Consider the following 23,680-nt stretch of genomic DNA (forward strand, 5'->3'; position numbering starts at 1 on the left):
CCTTAAAATACAAAACTCAATGTTTTATTTATTTATTAGTCAAATAAGAACTGCAACAGGCGTGTATCAAAAACGGCAAAGCCTTTACAAAATCTGGCTCGACACTGAAGTCTTTCCCAAAAGATGGCTGTCGCAACAAATTGTAAACAGTTTTATCAACAGTCTTACAGCACTAACAGCAAAAATACAAATCAGCTAAAGTAAGAAAAGCACCTGTTATCGTTCAAAATGTTTAACACAAACAACTTTGTGCCACTATACAGAATCAAAAGTAGACAAACAGGAAATAATGGAATGTTCCAAAAGTAATTGAGCATTTTGTTGTCCGTACAAAAAGGAATTGTTCCTCTCGAAAGCAAAAGGATTGGACAGTGCAATCAAAAGAAGAGAAGTACACAATGCTCTCGATGAGAAAAGGAGTTGGTTTGGTCACTTAGCATAGTTTGTGCATAGTTATAAAGGCATCTGTCGAGCGGTCCTCTGCATGATGGGGTGCATGATGTGGCCATGTAGCAAAGACACTCTGGGTGGAGGGAGAGAGGCATCCCCTCTTGGCCCCCTCCGTGACGGTCTCCCGGGGGGACCACCCTGCTCCGCCGCCAGCCGTCCTCCCGTCTCTCCACAAGATTGGCAAAAAAACTAAACCTGAGCAAGTCCATTTTGCGCAGCGTTCCTGGTGACATGCGAGCGCCAAAAAGACCCGGGCAAAGGGGAGGCACCGTCGGACCCCAGGGTCCCCCTCCACCCAGGGGGGGACCTTCCACATGGCTCCTCCCCCCAGGGGGGGACCTCACACATGGCTCCTCCCCCAGGGGAGGACCTCACACATGGCTCCTCCCCCAGGGGAAGAGGACCTTCCACATGGCTCCTCCCCCAAGGGAGGAGGACCTTCCACATGGCTCCTCCCCCAGGGGAGGACCTTCCACGTGGCTCCTCCCCCAGGGGGAACATGTCTCCTGCGTTTGGAGGAAAGAACAGACTTTGAGGTCTACAATATCTAAAGGAGCGATGTGAAGGCTTCAGACAGAAGCTGCACATCTAAGACCATGATCGTGGTTATTGTTATTTAGGAGTGCAGTGAGTGGATTCAGCATCAAGTGAAGTTGGTTATGGCGTTTGTGTGTGTCTTGCAAAGGTTCAGCTCATGGCATAAACAGTAAGGGTGTTGACGGTTGGTTCTTCACATCTGTGCTTCAAAAAGGCAAACTGCCCGAGTTCCAACGCAGGTCGCTTTATAGTTGTGAGGGCAAACAGAACGACGGCAAAGAGTCGAGCGAGGAGATGCGTAAACAGTCTTCTTAGAGGCAGCAAAAGGACTGGGCTTGTCACATTGTCTATTTTTGTTTTTCCTTTTTTTACATACAAAGAAGAATCTTCAATACAAACGCAACACAACTCAGCATTCATGTTACAAGTCCTGGGACAGTCAGATTCAGTCGATTCAGTTCAAATCATTCTCTTCAAATCTTTGATTTCAAATGGCACTTCAAAACACCACAACAAAAGGAAAAAAGGAAAGTCTTCACGATTTCATTTTGTTACGACTTCACCGTGATTCCCTTAGATCTACCTATGAAAACATTATAGTGGTGATGCCAAAAACTAGAGAACAAATAAATAAAATACAGATAAAAGAAAATTCAGCAGTAGCCAAATGAGGTATCCATGTATTGCTCTATGCCAAAAAAAACAAAATAATTAAAAATTAAATAACTTAAATAAAATCAGTGGTTGTCCAGATGGAAAGCGAAAGCAACAAAAACGTAACTACGGTGTGGAAGATAATTAAGGAACATCCACAGGGTCAGAGGTCAAACCAGAGCCCCCCCCCCCCCCCCCAGACACACTGACCTTGAGGTCAGGGGTCAGGGGGCGGGCACAACAACAGAAACAAAGTAAAAGTAGAAGGCTAAACGGCAGAGTGTCAGGACCCCCTGTTTCCCTGAGGTATATCTTTGGGGCCGGTTCCTCCCGAGGCTGTGGTGACGCCGGGGTCTCCGGACCCCCCAGGCTCGGCCGGCTCCTCAGGGCCGGAGGTCTGCCGCTGCCCCAGCTGGAGGCTGCCCCAGCTGGCCTTGTTGAGCCCCAGGTGCCCCAGCATGGTCTGGGAGAGCCGCGTGTCCGAGAAGCGGGCCCACTCCGAGAACAGAGGCTCCACCACGTAGCTCATGAAGCCTGGTGGGGGAGAGACGGAGAGTAGAGACGGAGAGAAAGAGAGGCAGACAGAGGCAGACAGAGGCAGACAGAGGCAGACAGAGACAGAGACAGAGACAGAATGAGAGAGACAGACAGAGAGACAGACAGAGACAGAGAGAGAGAGAAGGTTGAACAAACTAGAAGTAGGATATCGATCGTAGCCAATTGCAGAGAAGAAGGGGATGTTGCGTTACCGATTTGAATGTCTCCCATAGTGTTTTTGTCGCGGTCACAAAGTGGGCTGACCTCCAAATTGTGCTTCTTTTCAATGTCTCCTAGAAAGGACACAGAGAGAGCCATTCAGATACGTACACAAATGCATCAGAGTGGGTGAAGCCTGGATCCATGTGGGGATGGGATTTACAAAACAACAAAGGTGTCAACAAAATCAAATGTGTTTCCCCAAGAACAGGTGGGAGCAGACACCTTGATGGAAGAACTCCTCGGTGACCTTCTCGCTCCACTGCTTGCTGAGCTCCCAGGGTCTGCAGGGGTTGCAGATGTCTGCACACTTCAGGGCCATCTGCAGGACAAGGAAGACCAGAGGGAGCTCAGGGGGACCCCTCAAGAACATCGGAGGATCATCCCACACGGCAACACGAGACCCAATGTTATCCACTGTTGCGCGGTGCGACTGACCTGCAGGATGAAGTGGCGGTGGTGGGCGTGGCTCAGACACAGGTCATCCTGGTCCAGGTGGGTCCGGAACCGGGACAGATACTCGTTCTGCTGGCTGATGTCCGTGGCTAGGATCAGAGAACCCAGCTGCCTCTCCATGTTCAGGCTGAAGAGAGGAGGGAAGAGAGAGCGAGAGACAGAGAGAGACAGCAAGACAGAGAGGGAGAGAGAGACAGAATGATAAACACACAGACAGACAAACAGAGAGAGAGAGGGCGAGAGAGACAGAGAGAGCAAGACCGAGAGAGAGACAGACACAGAGATGGACGGACAGACCGAAAGATCATTTCAGTTTTTATTTCATTTCTGGATGTTGACGAATGTATAGAGATTGCTTTGGTGTTTGAGGCCTTTCTTTCAGTGAGAGGGAGGCTATCTTATGGTGGAAGACACGTAATGGTTGATGTGTAGGGGCCTGAAATAAGCAGAGTCCTTCCTAGAGTTCTTGGTAGAGAAGGTCCTCAGTCAGCTATAGGTTAGCGTGGTAAGGTGTAGGTCAGCGTGTTAAGGTGTCATCATGTCCTCCATGTGTTTGAGGTTCTAGACGGCGGGCGGGGGACAAGCAAACCCACCTGTCCTCGGCGGGCAGGTGGGACAGGAGCTCCGTCTCTCTGAGCAGGCCGACAGCAGACTTCCAGTGGTGGTTCTCCAGAACCGAGGTATTCTGCACATGGAAATGGAGATTATTGAGGCATTGAGTCATTTAGGAGAAACCTTTAACCACAGTGATTTACAGTGACTGGAGATCCATGGAGTGGGAGTCAGGGCATCATTCATCATTATTGGGTATTGGTATGGATTGCGTATTGTGCTTTGGGATGCCTACAGCTCAGGCTGTGGATGTCTTGGGGATAGAACCCAGAACATCTGGGCTGGGGGTGGAACATCCTACTCACTACATACCAATCCTGCCATTCACAGACACACGCACAAAGAGGACTGGACACCAGGAAGGGAGGGAGGGAGGGAGGGAGAGAGGGAGGGAGAGAGCTCCTCGACCATGGGGGATGTGTGGTGGGTGGGGGTGGGGAGACTCCTACCTTATAGAGGGTGGCCAGGTAGTGGTCCGTCTTGATGAGGAACGGCTGGTTGACCCCGGGGTGACCCAGGTCGTGGGTGACCGCCGCCAGCAGGCCAATCAGGAGGTCGCAGGAGGTCAGGTATTTGGAGAGCTAAACGATAAGCAGCGATGAGAGATTGTACCGCTGAGAGGAGATGTTTTGCAAAAACACACAAACTTAACTTTTGGACGCCCTGTCATCCATTTGTTTGCTGCTTATATTTCAGATTTTCAATGAAAAAATATACTTTCCGTCTTTAGTTCATATTTCCATCAGGAGTCTTGTGGATTACTCCCACAATGTGAATAAAAATGCTACAGCATCAAAAAGCATACATTTTATCGACAGAATAACTTTGATCTTTCCACGACCTCTCCCCACCCTAACCGATCAAGAGAAAGACAAAGAGAAGGATCCAGTGTTCCTCTTACCACGGGCTCCCGCATGTAGCAGTACATGGCCTGCGTGACGTCTGCGGCGTGCACCCCGTTGTGGTAGGGGTTGTGGCTGTGGTAGTCCTCCTGCACCATGACCAGGAACCTCCACAGCTTCACCACGTCCAGCTGGAACAGCTCCACCAGCCCGTACTGGTTGAGCAGGTGGAAGGTCAAGGTGATCAGGCTGTTCCCTGGAGAGAGAGGGACAAAAAAACCTCAACATAGAATATAACATGAAAAGAGAAAATCAACATAAAACCAGAGCACTTTTATTGATGCTTTTGATTTCAAGTACTTTATTTACAGATGAATGAAAGGATCAACAATTGATTGCAGTTACATAAAGCGTCCACAAGGTGGGACTATTGGGCGGTTGCTGATACACCAGCCAAACCTTGACTGACTCTGTCCCATGTCCTTCAGAGCTAGTTACCACAACAGAGCAGCTTACTGACCCAATAACCCAGATGTCCCACATGCCGTTCTCGCTCCGCCATCAACTTACCGTTGGTGAACTTATCGAAGAGGAAGATGTCAAAGTTCCAACTCCCCACTTTATCCAACATGCACTGCAAATAAACAGAGGGAGAGTGACAAACACAAGGTTAGGTTTGGCGTAGAATTTAAGGGAATTCAAATTGATTGTAATTAATCCTGTAATTTCAATCGGTGTGTGTGTGTGTGTGTGTGTGTGTTGTGTGTGTGTGTGTGTGTGTGTGTGTGTGTGTGTGTGTGTGTGTGTGTGTGTGTGTGTCCTACTCTGGCCTGGCCGGTGTAGTCCTCGTCCAGGAGGTGCAGGGGGATCTGCTGGGGCGGCCCCCGCAGCAGGCGGGAGGAGTGCAGGTACCTCTGGAAGCTGAGCAGCCGGTGGACCCTCCTCTCCGGGGCCGAGTCGGCCGCGCCCGCCAGGGGGCCCAGACACGCTGCAGACACAGGGGGGGGGGGGACGCTCTCACCGTCAGTGGCTGTTCCATATCGGGGTTCAAGCCCAGACCAACCCTTCATCTGGTGGTCCCTGCAGGTCTCTGTCAAACTGATTCATCTAATCTAGGGTTCACTATGAGGCTCGTTGGGGTGACAGCGTCTGCCATGTAACCAGAGTTAATAGAAGACTGTGTGCACGTAAACACACACACACGCGCACACACACACACACACACACACACACACACACACACACACACACACACACACACACACACACACACACACACACACACACACACACACACACACACACACACAATAAAACATTTACTGAAATGCATCCAACCATCATTTGAAAATAAAACGTGTGGTTTAGTGTGTCAGGTTGGGAGAAGTGGAAGGGTGAGAAATGACAATGTGAAGGGGAAATCAAACAAGAACACAGCGATACACACTCAAACTGCTGACTCAGCCACACCGTACTAAGCTTCTGGTCTGGTAACACCCACCCACACACACAACAGGCCGGTCACACAACATAGCATCTAGATAAACTATAAGTGCAATCCGAAACGCATGTTAGCTAGAGGAAGAGATTACGCTACAGAGTGTGAAAACACACACAACACACACACACACACACACACACACACACACACACACCACACACACACACACACACACACACACACACACACACACACACACACACACACACACACCACCGTGTTGTGAGACGAAGCATGAAAGTATTCCTTCAGCATGAGGTTTCTTTAGGAGAGCCTAACGTCTGGCTTAAGCCAAGACAGTCTTTAGGGTTCCTTGTGTAGAACCTTATGGGCGAACCAAGGGCCTGGACACACAATGTATCTCCATGTCTCCCTCCACCTCATGGGAAGCCCCTCTGGACATCAGAGAGAGATCAGGGTCGTACAGGGAGGTGGACAGCATGTAGGGGCTCCTCTCATACTCACTGTGAAGCGTACGGAAGTCAATACAGAGGTACGGCGGTGAGCCCCTGGGCTCCGGGTCGAAGCCCACCTGGCGCCTGACTCTCACATCTCCTGGAGGACAAGCAACACACACTTACTCTCACATCTCCTGGAGGACAAGCAACACACACTCATACACTCTCTCATCTCCTGTAGGACCAGTCACACACACCTCCTTAAAAGTCAACCCGCGGGCTGGTTGGGGGATTATTGCAACAAAACGCAATGGATATAACAAATGATGAACGGAAGTATGAACCAACGATGGAGGGATGCGAATAGCTATCTCACACTCACCTGTTACAGATCAATTAAAATTATCCTAAAGCTGTGGTGCGGTGCATCAAATGGGGACATTTCTGTTTCAAACTTTTATATGAAAGAAATACGGGACTCACATAGAAACACAAAGCAAGCCAGCCTTCCATAAGCGATTTAATGCAGCCAATCGAATCCCAGCGAGGGTGCAATGCTGTGTGACTGAGGCGAGCACAATTCTAGAACGCTGTGTTATTGCCATGTATCGTCTTTAGCAACGCGGCTCCGCGGTGGAGAAGGCCCCCGACATGACATCACGGCGAGGTGGACCGCACGGGAAACAGAGCGATAGAGTGGCTGAACCAAAGAGTGGTTCAGCGAGGTGGGATCAGACGAGGGCCCTATATGGTTTCTGCCCCGTCTGGTTCTGTTCGTTACATTGCAGGTTGAAGCATCGTGGTGCGGGTCGTTAACAAACCCCACACTTACTCTCACACGCCGGCCCTGCACACTATACAACACGAGTCAAAATTGAGGGGACTCCAATTTATGCAGGACAATGCTGGACACCTCACTGAATCTCCATCCCTCCATTCATCCAATCAATCACATGTTGAAGGAAAAGTGAGGAAAAGAAGAGGAAATTGGCCTTGGCATTTCAAGTGGAGAAGGAACCGAAGGAGTTCAAGGTCAGAAAGCCACTGTGCGTGTGTGTAATCTCAAGTGGAACGTGCACTTTCCGATTGGCCTGATGTGGGGATTTGAAGGGCTAGGAGTGTATAAAGTGTATTTCCGCCCTCAACAACGCACACACACACACACACACACACACACACACACACACACACACCACACACACACACCACACACACACACACACACCACACACACACAACACACAACTGAACGCAGTATAAAAGCATCCTGCTACGGGCTGCTGCTACTCCTGAAACGATGAAAGGATTCAGGAGCTAGGCCTCCTTTGGTGAGCTCCATCCCTGCCCTACGGCACAAGGGGCAGACCGCTGACCCCTGAGTCCTGGTCTGGCAAGGCCCAGCACTAGGGGACATGGCCCAGCACTAGGGGACATGGCCCAGCACTAGGGGACATGGCCCAGCACTGGGGGACATGGCCCAGCACTAGGGGACATGGCCCAGCACTAGGGGACATGGCCCAGCACTAGGGGACATGGCCCAGCACTAGGGGACATGGCCCAGCACTAGGGGACATGCGAGGAACAGATAGTTGGAAGGTCAATCAATCGACGGCTCCAGGGAAATTCAAAAACCACATCCAATGTCCGTTTGGAGCGAAACACCACGGCCTGTAAAAACACATAGGGCTTTAGGGCTCTGTTTCACGTGGCCTACTTAAAGCCCTCCGTCAGCCTGCGCACACGTCTCTTGGAATTCGATACTGATGGCTGAAAACGTCAATGGACTACGGAGTTGGCAGCGTCTCTCACGATCCTGTTCCTCAAAACCACACCAGTGCTTTCAAGTCCGCCAAACAGGTTGCAGCGTGCGCGTCTGTGCATGTGGGGACTTTTTGTGCATTTATGGAAAGGTCACAGACATGAAACAAAGAAGGAAGAGAGGGAGTGACGTGGATCGCACCGCAGAAAGAAATGCTTGTATTGCCCATGGGTGACTGATTGGTGAGCTAGCAGGTGGGGCCACAGAGCCGACGCCCATGGGACATCCATGTTCAGCCAACGGGATCGCTCCCCCGGCTCCGTTTAATACCTTCTCCACAACTCTCGTCCTAAGAAATTAATCCACACAGGCGAGCATGCATACTTGCGTGGGCCGAATCGTGGAGGCATGTGCGGAAGGGAAACACGTGTACAAGCATGGTCGTGCACGCACACAAACTGTTTTATGCAAGCAAGTCAGCCACGGAATCAAATTTACGGCTCTTATGAAATCTGAAAAAAAATCAAAAGAAACGCTTAATAGACGCAGACTAAGCCTATTGTGATGGAGAGATTTAACAAAGTGCCAGAGATGGAGAGCGTGGCCAGTGGACACACACACACAACCCCCCCCCCCACAAACACACACACACACACACACACACACACACACACACACACACACACACACACACACACACACACACACACACACACACACCCTAACCACTTATCCTGGTCAAATAGGACATTGGAAAGCAACATGCCCAAGAAGTCTGTGAGTGAGGTACTTACCTAGCATGCGGATATACAGTGGCCGTCTGGTCTGAGCTGTCATAGGAGATGGGCCCCTCTTCTCTGTAAAAAAGAACAATCAGATTGTTTAATGATTTGATTGACAAGTGTCAATCACTTTCAAAGAAGCCTTGAAAGCGCACTTAGAAAATAAAACCAATATTGATAACGCAACTTCAACAAAGTACTGATAGGTGAACAAATAGAAGTCAACTGAAGGAAACGTGTTTGATTCAAAAGGGCAAGGTTCTGCAATGTTAGTAACACATGTTTGCTTTAAATACAGAACACACACTCACGCACTGCCAGTACCCTGGCCCTATTCCACTGTGTGTTTCTGTCCAGCTCAACACTGATCAACATGATTCTCCTTCATATCATCCAGCTGATAGGATGGAAAAAGACACACACACACACACACACACACACACGTGAGAACCGCGTATGTGGCCAGCGCATGTGTACACACACAAACGTGACTGCAATCGACAACTTTGTTTCTCCCCCCCTTATCAAAAAGGACTGATTGTAGGGGTTAGCAGCTGCTGCAGCTGTGGACGATATTCTAGGCTACGCTAGAGTAGGCAAGGCTATGACAGTTTGACCATAACACGGTGAGACGTGAGAGTGTACACGGATACACCTGTCCGGCTCGCAGTGCACACAACTGAGCAGAACCACCTCTGACCCCATACCTCAAGCACAGAGCCTGAACTTTTAACCTCAATACATGGAAACCCTCAACTTCAACCTTTCTATCCAGATAGCTCAACTATCACATAATACTTATATCATACAATAACTTACTGATACTCAAACCTAATAACCCCTAAACTTAAACCCAATACCAAAGCCTAACCATCCTAAGCTTGTTAGCGGTTTAACTTTAATGCAAAATCCAATCAGAATGTTGATTATATTACCACTTACACCGCCAGCGCTCACTAAGAACCTCTCGTCTGTTGAATAATGTGTGCATCACTGAAGCATCATGAACCCACTGAGCATGAGCACTGCCAGCCCTACCCTCCCCTGACGAGACACACAAGTCACAGCACATAATAAGGAGTCCCGAAGGGCAGAACAGGAGGGAGAGAGGAGATGTTTAAACCGGGGGGAATGGAACCTTATTGAGTTAATCACACCTCATTTCCCAGGGTAATGACCCCACCTCATCACACACCACTACAGACCACTCCCCATCCCCTTGGCTGGCTCACGTCACGTCAAGGCCGTGTCATGGGACTGGTATTCACCAGCCATGTACATTGAGGAGTGTGCTACTTCTTTAAACAGTGGTATGGGTTCGTCCAGTTCCCCTCCCCTCTCTGCCGACCTCTGTCCCTCCCTGTTCTAAAGGAGTGATCAGGAACGTTTGGGGGTTGGATTATTATTAAGGGTGAAACGACAGGTCCTCCCCTGATCACTTCTCTGTGTGCCCATCACCAGGTATAACAGTCAATCCCCAGGTATAACAGTCAATCCCCAGGTATAACAGTCAATCCCCAGGTATAACAGTCAATCAGCAGGTATAACAGTCAATCCGCAGGTATAACAGTCAATCACCAGCCAGCCAATCACCAGCCAGTCAATCAGCAGGTAATAGTCAATCCCCAGGTATAACAGTCAATCCCAAGGTATAACATTAAATCCCCAGGTTTAACATTAAATCCCCAGGCATAACAGTCAATCACACAGGTGATTGACTGTTATACCTGGGTGGTTGTTTTTCTGGTTTTAAAACAGGTTTGTACATCCCCTATGATCTGGAACATAGTAGTCAAAGCCATTTTGTCAGAGCTACCAAAATAAGACGACCAGTTTGTGAATGTCTACACTGCTCCGGACCCAAGCCCAGTTCTTTTGGTGCCGTCGGAAGACTTTCGGACAGAAGGAACACTAACCCTACGGTGTGATTGATTGGAGCTCTGTCTTGACAGGGTTCATGTTGTTGGCTGCGTCCGAGAAGGGGTTATGTTTCTCAGACAATTGTAGCACTCAGTCTCAGTGTTGGACTTTGATCGGGACTCACTCACACTCTGACAGCAACAAGACGTGTCGGTATCTTTAAGATAAGATCATTTACTTTCTGGGTTTTAGTACTTATTTTTAGGGCCCGACGATTCATCGGCCTGCCGATTTAATCGGCCTATTATTAGGGCTGCACGATATGAGCAAAAAATGATATCCCGATATTTTTTGGCTGAATGGCGATATACGATATATATCTCGATATTTTCTATAGAGTGGGTTAGATGTTTTTTTTCTAAGTCAAAAGCCACATGTGAGATGTTGCAAGCACTTTTATTAAAACATAGGTCAGTATGACTGCAACATGTGATTTTGTATCGTTATTTTCAACAGAATTGAATGAACATGTTAAAAAAAAAAGGGACGTTTTTCACCTTCTTCACAAAATAATCACCTATGCAAAACATTATAAAGCTGTAGGTTACACACATTAGCTACCAATAAGAGCATTGGCTTCGTCGCATTGTCCTGTGTACTACGGTGAGGGTTTCAGTGCGCCGTAACTTTAATCCCCCGCCCCCTCCCTTCTCCGTTCCATTTGGGAACATGTTTGGTTTCATTTCGCTTGTTTCGTATATTTTAATTAATTAATTAAGAGCGTCACCAGAGGGCGCCCCCAACACATATGCCGAGCGCCGGCCCTGGTTTCGGGGCAGAAGAAACTGTCACGGCCGGTGATGCAGCAGCACAGCCACGGAGTATTACGCATTCCTTATACTGCACTTTGTACCGCTGCTGTAAATGGTGGAACAGATTTGTCGTGCTTCCACTTTTAGTCGCAACGGTTTTGCTACACTCTCTACAGATGACCTGCAGCTGCTGCTCATCTGTTTTTTTTTTTAAACCCGAACTATTTCCACATTATAGAGCCGTTGTTTCTCCTCTTTGAAACAATTTCGTCTACCGCCGCCGTCTCGTTTTCTTTACGGGTATCATCCATGCTTGTTGTGTTGTGAGGGGGCGGGAATGAGGCGTCTTTGCACACGCACGTTCGGAAAGACAGAGTGGGAGGGGGAGGGGTCGCGCTCACAGTCTCCAAGGCAAGCGCTGTAGACGCTTGAGGGGGAAACTGACCATTTTAACGCATATCGATATAAACGATATTGTCAAATCTTGTATCCCCGTGGAAATTATATCGATATATCGTACATAGCCGATATATCCTGCAGCCCTACCTATTATAGCCTTTTTGAAAATAATCAACATCTGCCAAAAAGACGCCGATTACAACCGTTTTTTTTTTGTTTTTTTTTTAGAAATGTTATTGCGCTTAGTATCCTGCAGATTGCCCTCCTACTCGCCTTGCTAACGAACAACTTTAGCTGGCGTAAAAAAGAGGAGATTGAATTTTACCGTACAACATGAAAGCACGCTCGCTCAGGCAGCTGCGCGCTCACCTCACCAATGTACACAAGATGCGTTGTTTGAGCATGTTGTGCCCGTTTTTCTTTAGGTCCCAGGCCATGTTAATATGTTATACTGTAGACTCTAACGGTGAGACCATACTGCTCAGCACGCACGTGTTAGTCACTGCTCACGAGCGCAGCACATTGGGAGTTAGCTATTTATTTTACATTTTACATTACTCATTTTTTACTGTAAATGTATTCTAAAACACTCAAAGGTTCTGCATTCAATTCACATATTCGTCAAAAGTGTTTTAAGTATATTTAAGGTGTCAAAAACTACGTTTTATATGCTTTTTTTTGTTTTGTTTTTAATCGGCCGATTAAATCGTAATCGTAATTTTTCTCTGAAAATAATCGGCATCGGCGCTCAAAAATCAATATCGGTCGGGCCCTACTTATTTTTCTTATGAAATACGTATAATAGATACATTACAGATGCAAATAAACACTGTTCTGGGAAATGTAAGGGTCACTGAACAGAATAGTACAGTAATAAAAACTGAAAAAGATTTAAATAATATGCAAAACTTTTCAACATCAACCAAATAATAGTGTTGCGGGATTTGCAGCACAGAGATACTATTGTAATCTTTCATTCAGACTTCTTCAATAAACAAATATTACTGGAACCGCTGCAGTAGGATTTGAACATTAGGACAACTGAGCAGCAACAGTTTGAAGTGAATTAAACTTATATTTCCAAGAGTTTTACAACGATGTTGCTACAGCGTTCGACTTTGAGGATGTACAAACTAAACTAAAGGGTGGTCTATCCCAGATTTTCTATCCAAGAGTTTACTAGTTGATTTAGGGTGCATTATTATACATTTTCTAGGCAGGATATTGGTAGGACGGTATTGGATATAAACCCCCTTACTAAATATATTTTGATGCTGTTGTTCACCACCATAAAAACAAAATGCTTCCTGGTATTATTCATATAACAACAGAAGGCTGTGCCTCAAATTGATTTCTTTGAGAACATTTTTATAATATGATTGTGCAATTCTGGAAATTTTTCCTCAAAAACCATACATGCTGGTCTCAAAAAACCCTCCCGACGCGGATGCACTGTGTCAGAGGCGCTCCACGCAGAACCCTGCAGACGGCTTCATGGAGAGGACTGTGGAGAGAGCCGCCTCAACATGGGTGACCCGCTCCTCTTCCTCTGCTATGGGGCCCATCACAGCAGCACAGGGTCCAATGGGAATCCATTACCGCTAGCATTTCTGAAGGGGTGAGCGTGTGTACAGGACCAGACATGGGGGGTTCTCGGGTTGCAGGCCCTGGACAGGCAGCTGCTGGTTGGCTAGACAGCGGTCACTGGTGGGGGCTCCCCTCGTCTAGTGTTACCGGGCGCCGCAACGCGGCTCCATGAATGACTCTGCTTATGAGCTCACTGCAGCTCGCCTCCTGAGCCGGGCGCTGTCTGATTGACTGACATGTTGGCTGCAAGACAACCCGATCTGTACTGTATGGTATGTGTCCTGACAGGCTGGCGAGCTGAATAACAGCACTCGTTCTCTTTCCTCGTGTGTGTTATTGTCGTAAGCTATGCCCTCTGTGACGTAAAGAGAGCGATAGTTTGGCAGGAATGTGGCTCAGATTTCAGTCGGTTGTCATCCAGAAGACTGGATATACATGTCAGAGTGTGTGTGTGTGTGTGTGTGTGTGTGTGTGTGTGTGTGTGTGTCAGTTTAGTGCCTCGTTGCTAAAGATAACACACAAACACAATTAAAATGCATTACTCTCCTCTCAGTCCTTTGATGTCACATGAACTCAACCAATCCAAGCCACATCTTTTATTTAACCAGCAAACAACAGCCTGACCCCATGTGGGTGAGCAGTGTTTCAGTTTCAACAAGCCGTGCGTGTTGACATACAGCAACGTCGGTTACTGTAAATGATTAGGATCATGTCTCTGCTGTAAATAATTGTGACGCTCTTGCCCTTACATGGCTGGCCCACCGCACACACCCATGCCAAGCCTCTGTGTGTGCCAGGAAAACACACACGCACACACTTAACCTGATCTCAGTTGTTGTACACTCAGGCTTTTGTTGCTGGAGCTGACAATAGGAAGGAGAAGTGCCCTGGTACGAGGCAGACGGATCAGGTGGCCTCACTGTGCTGACCTCGCTCCATGGAGAATGCACAAATAAAAAGGGACATTTGGAGGATATGTGTATTCACGGCACATCCAACAAGTTTTTCTGCTTGGACTTCCAAGGAGGAAGTGGTTGATTGAAAGATGCAGACAGGACAGAATGAGGAAATAAATCTCAGGCTGCCCCTCCCTGCACAGCTAGAGAACAGATGATGATAACGTTACAAGATCCATGTTCGACCCCCTTAATGCTAAACAGAGTTCAGGTCCTCCCTCAGTTCCTATGGGAGACACACCTCTAGGAATCAGCTGATGGACCACCTTGGGACTTGTCCTCTTCCATCCCTGCTCTCCTTTTCTAGGTTTATAGGTGTGGTATTTCAACCTTCTCTTATATCAGTCTGCAGAACCATGGTGGACAATTGTACAGCCAACCATTTATTTTTTAGTTAGAGAGTGGCTTTTTGACTGGCTTTATAATGCCAGTTGCTAGTATGTGAACACCACACTCAAACTAGTAGTAGAGTATCAGCTCACATGTATAGAGACAACAACAATCATCTTTCTCTGGAGTCCCAGAGAAAGGACCAAGTTCCTTAGGTCGGGTTGGAGTCCCCGAGAAAGACCTGAGTTCTGTCTGGGTCCGAGAATAAGGCCTTTGGTTCGTGGTCAGAGGTCTGACGTGTGTCTGGGTTAGATTCCTAGAATCTGGGTTAGGGTCTTAGAATAGAGTCCTAGCCTAGAATAGAAATTGACTAGAATCCGGGTTGGAGGCCCAGAGAAAGTACCAAGTTCCTTTAGGTCGGATTGGAGTCCCGACGTGGGTACCATTTCCTTTAGGTCGGGTTGGAGTCCCGACGTGGGTACCAGAGAAACTGTTGATCTGATCTTAAATACATTGCACTTTCTATTTTACTAATTTCTTTGCATATGATTTATTTTAGTTATCTATTATTTTATTTTATTGTGCGACAATGTTTATATGTGAAGCACTTTGAGCCTGCCTTATGTATCAAAAGTGCTATATAAATAAAGTTGCCCTGCCTTGCCTTAAAAAACATATACCCCACTAATCTGTAATCTGCCCAATCCGGGTTTGGACCGAAAGCACCTGTAATATTATCACTAGCAGATCCTCGACCATGTGTGGAAAGGGAGAACTGAAAAGAAAAAAACTGTTTGAAAGAGAAGGTGTGAGCAATCACTCAATTAGAAAGATTACTCTTTTATTGCATAGGTGGTCTTTTTTTATTGCCAGTGCCTGACATCTTTCCTCATGAATCAACTGTGCTCGCTCCTCCACCTCTCCCAGTATAAACAATCTCTACATAATTATAATAACAGGCTTGTCAATTCTTAATATACTCCTCCTATTTCCCTTTTCTGGTGGCCATCATCCGAATAGTGTGCTTGTTTACCCGCTCTTATCTGGAATAGCACGAATGCTGCAGTGCAGTTTTATTGAAACTTTGCACAGTGAACAAAACACCTTTATTGTGTGTTTTCACTGGACCTTAAGTCGTGTTTCCAGTGAGAGCACTCAAACAAGCGCTGCATACAGCCACTGTATATCTCCCAGCACTGCTCCAAACCTTCATTACCACCCAACATATGAAACACAGAAGTGCAACTCAGACCAAGAGAGTGGTTCCCAAAGCCACCCACCTTCTCCACACAGTTCTGACTGGTGATGTTGTTGTGTTGCCTTTGGATGTGTCTTTCCAATCAAACGGGTACTAACCAGTTTAACCATTTTAGAATTTAAATGGGAAACAACAACGTAAAAGAACATTCGGTTTGCGACAGCAATATTATGTAATGTAACAAAATGATGCTATTGTAAAGGAGCATGGTGGCGCAGCATCGACATGACCTTGTTTGGGTCGAACCAGGACAAAACCAAGATGTAGTGCGCTGGCGCAGACCAAGAATATGACCATGGCCTGGAACAGGATCAACTTTTGATGCGTTTCTTACAAGAACATAAGCCGCTGTTCATGTGAACAGAGGTCCACTTTCAGAATCGTTTTCAGGACACTTCCGATTTATGACCACGCGTGAGAACCTTCTGCTAGCCTGCTGCCCAGCATTTCCCAATTTCCCCGTTCCACGTGGTCCACTGCGGGATGTCATACGCTATGTGGCCAGTAGTTCTCTGGGGGGGGGGGGGGGGGGGGGGGGGGGGGGGGGGGGGGGGGGGGGGGGGGGGGGGGAGGTTTAGGGCAAATAGATTGATGCCTTCTCATAAACTCTTGACAAATCAACAAAGAAAGAGAAAGACAGAAGGGCGGACAGTCAAAACATTGGCCCCATAAACACAAACAACCCATAAAGCTGTGCGGCACGGAGGCGCCGCGGCCCGCGGCTTCATAACCCCAACGCTTCCTCCTGAGTTATGGGCCCTGGCGTACCGGCGCCGTGTGGGACTCCACATTCCAGTAAGTGAGTGCGAGACCATAAACATGGACTTTACGGCACAGGTCTTCTGAGAGAGAGAAAGCATGTGTGGCTGCTTGTATGTGTGTACAGTGTGTGTGTGTACAGTGTGTGTGTGTACAGTGTGTGTGTGTGTGTGTGTGTGTGTGTGTGTGTGTGTGTGTGTGTGTGTGCGCGCGCACTCTCTGGCCTTTGCATAAGCCACAGAATAAGTCTACCGGCTGCTGACGGTGGTTTATGAGGACACTTTACTTTGAAACACTCCGGCTACAGTGCAGTCCCTGAGGGGAGGGGGGTTGGTTGGAGTAGGGTCGGGTGGGGGTGGAGGGGTGGTCCGAGCGAGCGCACAGAATGGCGGATCCTAATGCCTGTGAGCAGAGGCAGAGCAGGCCTGGTGGGGGTAGAGTTGGGGGGTGGCGGTGGTTACTGTTGCACAGAACAGCGTATGCCACTTGTCTGGCAGTTAAAACAATAAGCAGTTATCGCTCTCTCTCAAACTAAAGTGTCATAAAGGCTTTAAGGTGTCTTTACACAAGGAGCGCTTCAGGCGATAGATGGGCTGCATTAATCTGGGCTTCATGAGGCAACATAAGGACAGGGCAGCTACAGGCCTAGGGGAGGGGGAGGGGAGGCCGGTGGGCCTGCCTCCTGCTTGCGGTGTGTCTTGCTCGCTGGCGGTGGAAGTCTTTTCATTTCAGAACATCATCCACAGACTCTAATTACCTCAGTGTGTGTGCATACCCCCACACCCCACCCCCACCCCCACCCCCCCACTCCCCTGTTCATGCCGCCACCATCAAAAATTAGAAACAGGTCTGTTGTCCGTGAGCCCCCAGAGCATTCTTATTTCGTAGTCCGTAGTCGCTCACTGGAGCATAGATAACTGTTTGTTGCAGTCACAGAGCACTACCGGCTGCGTTTGTCTAATTCAGTGTATTTTATAACAGGAATATTAAATACTGGTGCATAGGATCTGGGCTGTGATAAAAAAGGCTCTCCTGAGGCTTGGGGGACCCAGAGGCCCTGACGCGGTGTCAGAGGTCTGCGTTGATATGAGCCACCTTCTCACGGCCGATTGCACTCCACACTGCAGCACAAAACAGGCGGTCATGTGACCCGAGAGGCCCCTTGAGCAGCCCTCCCCCACAGAGGCACACAGAGAGACTGGCTTTGGAAAAGGATGTGGGCTTTGTCCGAATCATGTTTACCAGCTACAAACCGCACACGTGGGGTGTAGAAGCCCCTCCAAACTACAGGAACAAACCGTGACCAACTTCTGGCAACTTAGTATTTTTTTTATAGAAACTCTATTTTTGGATTCATTTATTTTTGTTTCTGTACAAGGTTGTGAAACAAAAGGCCGGGAGTGTGACAGGCTCCTCGAGCAGTGAACTCTTACCACATCCTGAGAACGACGTCAATGCAACGTCACTTATCGCAGCTCCAGTTCAGATCAGCACTCTGCAGAGACAAGAAGCTCTGCAGTTTGCTCTCTTCTTATCGGACGCAGAGATGCACGGGAACCATGCGTACTTACTTCAGTTTCTCAACGTTTAAGGGGTCGTTTAGCAATAAAAAAGAGAACGCAGACCGCTGTGAGGGTTCAGTTAAAGTTCAAGCAGGCAAGGTGAACCCACCACAGAGGTAGATGTGATACTCTCCATAGGCTGAGGCACACAGACCGCTAGTTTAAAAGCACATAATCAAAACGGTACAAATTAGCAGCAGGGTGATGATGTTTTTGCACCATATTCTATTTTCCATAGAACAGCTGTAGGATTATGATTGACAGGAAATTAAGATGTACAGAAGGGGGGTGGAAATCAATCGGGCCCATTTTGTGTTTTGTGTTTGGCCTCATCAATATCCAGCATCTGTTGATTGATTTTTCTATCTGAGTAAGCGGCAAACAGCAAATGTCAATTACAACAGCTTATCATGAAAACACTGTGTGCGTTCATGTTTTACTGGTACTAAATAATAGGTATGTACGAGCCATGGCATACAACGTGTGTGTGTGTGTGTGTGTGTGTGTGTGTGTGTGTGTGTGTGTGTGTGTGTGTGTGTGTGTGTGTGTGTGTGTGTGTGTGTGTGTGTGTGTGTGTGTGTGTGTGTGTGTGTTGCACCAAGTCCTTTCATTGTACTCTATCTTATCTACTTTGCGTGTGTGTTGACTCTTTACTCCAAGAGCCAGAGCCAGACCCTGGAGGCCCTCCCAGACCCCACAGCCAGAGGGACGACTCTGATTCAATCAGCCTCATGCTCTCATTCCTAGGAGCTCAGAAAATAGGATTGTTATACTGTTATCCTCCCCTAATACCCGGGGCAGCTCTACACTGCGTATCACTGTGCTACCATTATTAAAATTCCAGTCATGGCTAGCCTGGGATCACATTATGAAAAAAAGATAACCCATCACTTTTTTCTGGACATTTCAAGAGGCAATGTGTGCGAATAGAATAAAAGCCAAGCACTCTCCTGGGCAAAAAGATTCCAACTGACTCCTGCCAGCCCTCTCCAAGGGCATATTTACCAAATGACATTCACTTCAGGGGCACAGCGCGACACATTCCTCCAGGACTTGGTCACTCCAGCTCTCCTCTTTTGTCCTGTTTACAAGAGGAAATGTCTTAATCTAAGAGGCACACGGAAGGGGGGAGGGGGACAGAGAGAGAGAGCCAGAGAGACTAAAACTGACCATCTGCGAGGCTGGCAACGCGCCAAACCACTGCCCCCAGAGCCCGACACATGGCTAACTGCCTCGTTCTGCAGCCCCCGTTTCCACAAACAACTCTGTTGAGCCACACACACGAAAACACAGCAGCCGCTTAGGACAAACACACCCCTTATGGTCAAACGCACAAAAGAACAATCTTTAGCGGAGAGTAATTGCACTGCGACAAAAGACGCAAGCTGCGCGCGAAGGGCAGGGTTTAAGTGTCTGCTCAACACGGTGATAGCCACTACCGCAATAAGAAGAGTCAGATGGAAGGGTTGTTAACCTGCGGAGGACGTGTTGATCCTCTCTCTGCTCGGCGCGGTCACCTCAACACACCCGCCCAGCCCCTAAACATGGGCTCATCTATATTCTGTGGAACACTACTGACGTTAGCCTAGCCTTCTCCGAGCGACAAGGGAACCGGTTTCACAAAAAAAGGAGCAACCAGAGAAATGCTTGACCATCAGGGATCAGGATGGACTGCTACCCAACAAAGAACACCCAACCAAGATACAATAACTGATCTTGTGTCCGAGATGAATCGCCAACCACGAGTATGGCTACAGTTCACAACAGCTTGATTTGATTTTGTCTACATTGTTTCATTGTTTACATTATTATATCCAACTAAACAACGTAGGCCTTTCCTTGTCTAACCCCTAAAATGGAAAATCGTTTGTCTGGGTCACATCTACTCATCAAGCAAACTTTGTCTGTATCGTCATGTCTGGATAATTGTGCCACGCAACAGCTGGGTCTTCCATTGGGACGATGGGGGTGCTACATGGGGGTGCTACATGGGGGTTCTACATGGGGGCGCTACATGGGGGCGCTACATGGGGGCGCTACATGGGGGCGCTACATGAGCCCAGCATTGCTCGTATTCTAGAAAGTTATACAACATTGTTTTTAAGCGAGTGGGGGTTTGACTCGTCTTGCCTTCTTTGTGCAATATTGCTTCAAATGTTAATCAGTCAAACCCTTCTCCATTCACTTCATCGATGGGGGTCATGATGGGATGTGAATACTGTGTAATCAGAACAGAGCTCTCTGTCTGCAAACAGACCGGACACTCTTTTGTTATATGGATGTATTATATGAATTATGTTATATTACATAGGTCTACTTTATATCATAAAAGGCTTATATTATCGGTCAAATTGAATGCAGTTGCTGACATGAAAGCTCACTTGAAGCTGGGTCTTTACTTAGAGGTGTAGCGCCTGGCCTATACACAGACGATGTAGGAAACCCCAATAATAAGCCAATTAAGTATTTCCAATCAATTTAACCACGCAAAAGTTGCCACAAAAGGAAGCATCATTGAGCCGAATATATAAACAAATATCGTATATGATTGGGCGATCAGTCGGAGATGTATCTGGCACGACCAATCAGATTTGACTATGGACTATAAAATCCCCCTGGAATCAACAAAACGGTCTGCATAACAGGCTGCATCCCCCTTGGTTGGGATTGTTAGCGATAGAACTTTATCGACTTCATAAAGTCAAAGAGACATCTTCCAATTGCAAGACGCTTCTTGAGATCAAACTCATCTCTGACAATCAAAAGGTCTTATTTAGCTGTGTAATCCAAAACTAAGAATATAAAAAGCACACCACACCATGCGTTGCAGGTTCCGACCTCTTGTGACTGGACCTTCAACGCACTGTTGCCGCACTCTTGCAGGTTTTATGACTCAGACAGCCAGACAGCCAATCTGCACCGGACTAGGTAACAGAACTGGGGCAGTCCCCAGTTCTGGGAGAGCGTGTTAATTACACTGGGCCAAAGAAAAAGAAGACGGACCCAGGTATGATGAGTGGGGCCAGCCAAGGTGGGCGAGAGACATGAATAGAGAGACAGCTGGATGGAGATAGAGGTAGTGATGGACAACGACTGGCAAAGGGCCTATCAACAACCACATAGCGTACATTCCCTGACATCTGACGAAATGCTAATCACGCCCGGAGCTAGAAGAGCAGCCCTGGGGCCACAGAGCACAGAGAGAGGGTCGGCCCAAGCACACTGAGGGGCCATTGACGTCTGACCAGCTGTAGGGTCAGCCCCTCTGGAGGGGTTGAAGAAGTGCTTGTGCTGCGGTGGTGGAGCTAGCTTCAAAGCAGACACACATGAGTGGTTATGTGGAACACTGTTGTGTAGGCCCAGACCAAAGAGCCTGGTGGAAATGGCCCATGAGATACGCACACGCACACCTCAACAATACGCTGAAATGTAGTCAACATGTTGTGGGAGTCTGTGTGTACGAGGTGAACCTCCCACAGACGCACCATAGCACACCATGTGCTTTTAGAAGAACATTCTTAGGAGTCAGAGAGTGAAACGTGAGTCATGTTCGGCCCTGGGGGGAAACCCCCAACCCAATGGTTAATGGTACAGACTAGTACACCACCTGCGCTACTGATGCAGGTGGTGCCCCAGTACCCTGACCCACATCTTGTTTAAAGCTTTGGTGAACGTTGAATTGAAAGTGTCAATTTGGGGGAGAAAAGAATCGTCTGACGGGCACATAGACCCATGACTTAGTTCTCCTTCTCCGGTGGTGGTGGGGGGGGGGGGGGGGGGGGGGATAAGGGAATAAGGCGAAGCTTTGAGAAAAAGGAGTTTCAGGAGTGAAGAAACGTTGAACGCATGACTGATTGGGTTAAGTTTTTGCTGTCAATGGGTCAAGAATTTCCTAACAGATAAAGCCTTGGGTTGCTTTTCACCAATGTCCCATTGTCACAACATTAGAGAATGAAAGCTATGCACGCGATCTGCCTTACATTGCTGTACAAATCATTATGTTGGTCATATCAGACATACACACAGTGTGTGTGTGTGTGTGTGTGTGTGTGTGTGTGTGTGTGTGTGTGTGTGTGTGTGTGTGTGTGTGTGTGTGTGTGTTGGACTCTGAGGAAAGAAAAACAACCACCTGCAAGATTCCAATGAACGGGTTGAAATCCCTGAAGTTTGTGGGCATGTGCGATTCAAAGCACCATTCCAACGCCAACTGATAACATTCAATAACGAAGTTGAGGCTAAACGGTCTGTGTGTGTACCTGTGACAGCTGTCTGGGATCAGGAGCTCCGAACAGGGATGAACTGGAGCTGAAACTAATGGCTCCCCTCCGGCTGAGGACGTGCTTTGGAACCAGCCTGTCTAGAGGCAACACCGGCAGTTGAGAACATACTTCCATTGAACAGTCAGGGCTGGATCCAGAGAAGAATGGTGGTAGAAATATCTCCCAAAAAAGGGAGAATTCAATCAAGTGAAAACGCAATGCAAAATCTTGAAATCGAAAAAGATGTATGGAGAGGATCCGTTAGTGAGCTCCAATGTGTGTGCTCATGGTGAGAGTCTCAAACTTATTCACAAGGCCTTCAGAGATGGCTCTTCTTACATTCGTTTATCTCATTCTATTCGGATTTTCATGCTGCTTTTGCATTTGCTCCTACCCTCTTCAGTCCACTCACATCCAGGCCCACGGTCGACAAGGCCTTACCATCTTCTGGATCTCTATAAAAAGGCTTCCTCATGTTGTGTCAGCAGGTCCGCACACCGACGCATCGCAGTATTGGAGATCCGCGGATCATTAATCCCAAAATTAAAACAAAAGGCAGGACCACCTCCAGAAGATGTCCTCCACCGATGCTGCAGATCGGATGCGACCAGGCTGTATGAAGAGGGAGAGCCTCGGGTGGGGAGCCTGTCTGTCGTCCCGGGGACCGTGTCCATCCAGCCTCGGTGGGACTACAGAGATACCAGCAACATGTAGGAGGATCCAGGTCCTTCTTTTCTACAGCAGCATAAAGAACCAGTCGTCTTCATTCACCACAGTCACACATACACACACTCACACACACACACACGCACACGCACACGCACACGCATACACACACACACACCGACACACACACCGGAGTGGTACGGATTGAGAGAGCTTGGAGAGAGCTTGAACAGAGGGAACCCCGACGGTCATCCGATCTTCTGCGAATCCGGCGGGTAGAAAAAGGTCACGAAAAGAAAGAATATAAACGAACGTGTTTTTGTTGCTTCCCCTACAACTACATACTTAACCTCCCAAAGCATTAAGCTCTACGTTGTGGTTTAAAAGCACATATACACCACCTGCCAGAGATGGTGGTGTTGAAGCTAACAAAAACGCCCTTTCCGCAAACACGTCCAATGGTAACACCGCAACTGATGTCCCCG

At 47.9% G+C, this 23,680-nt stretch overlaps 1 protein-coding gene across 1 annotated transcript; it reads right to left on the reverse strand.

Annotated features, from left to right (window-relative positions):
* Positions 1–16: 16 nt before the first annotated feature.
* pde7a (phosphodiesterase 7A) lies at positions 17–23,635 on the reverse strand. Its single transcript, XM_030348495.1, is given in 14 exon segments — positions 17–2,175; positions 2,391–2,471; positions 2,623–2,719; positions 2,836–2,980; positions 3,447–3,538; positions 3,915–4,046; positions 4,367–4,563; positions 4,878–4,941; positions 5,132–5,295; positions 6,274–6,363; positions 8,760–8,778; positions 8,780–8,815; positions 13,948–13,953; positions 22,527–23,635. Coding segments are annotated over 14 exon segments (1,512 nt in total). The 5' UTR covers positions 22,665–23,635; the 3' UTR covers positions 17–1,924.
* Positions 23,636–23,680: the final 45 nt, after the last annotated feature.

The sequence above is a fragment of the Gadus morhua genome, chromosome 23 (assembly GCF_902167405.1).
Source record: "Gadus morhua chromosome 23, gadMor3.0, whole genome shotgun sequence".
NCBI classification, from domain to species: domain Eukaryota; kingdom Metazoa; phylum Chordata; class Actinopteri; order Gadiformes; family Gadidae; genus Gadus; species Gadus morhua.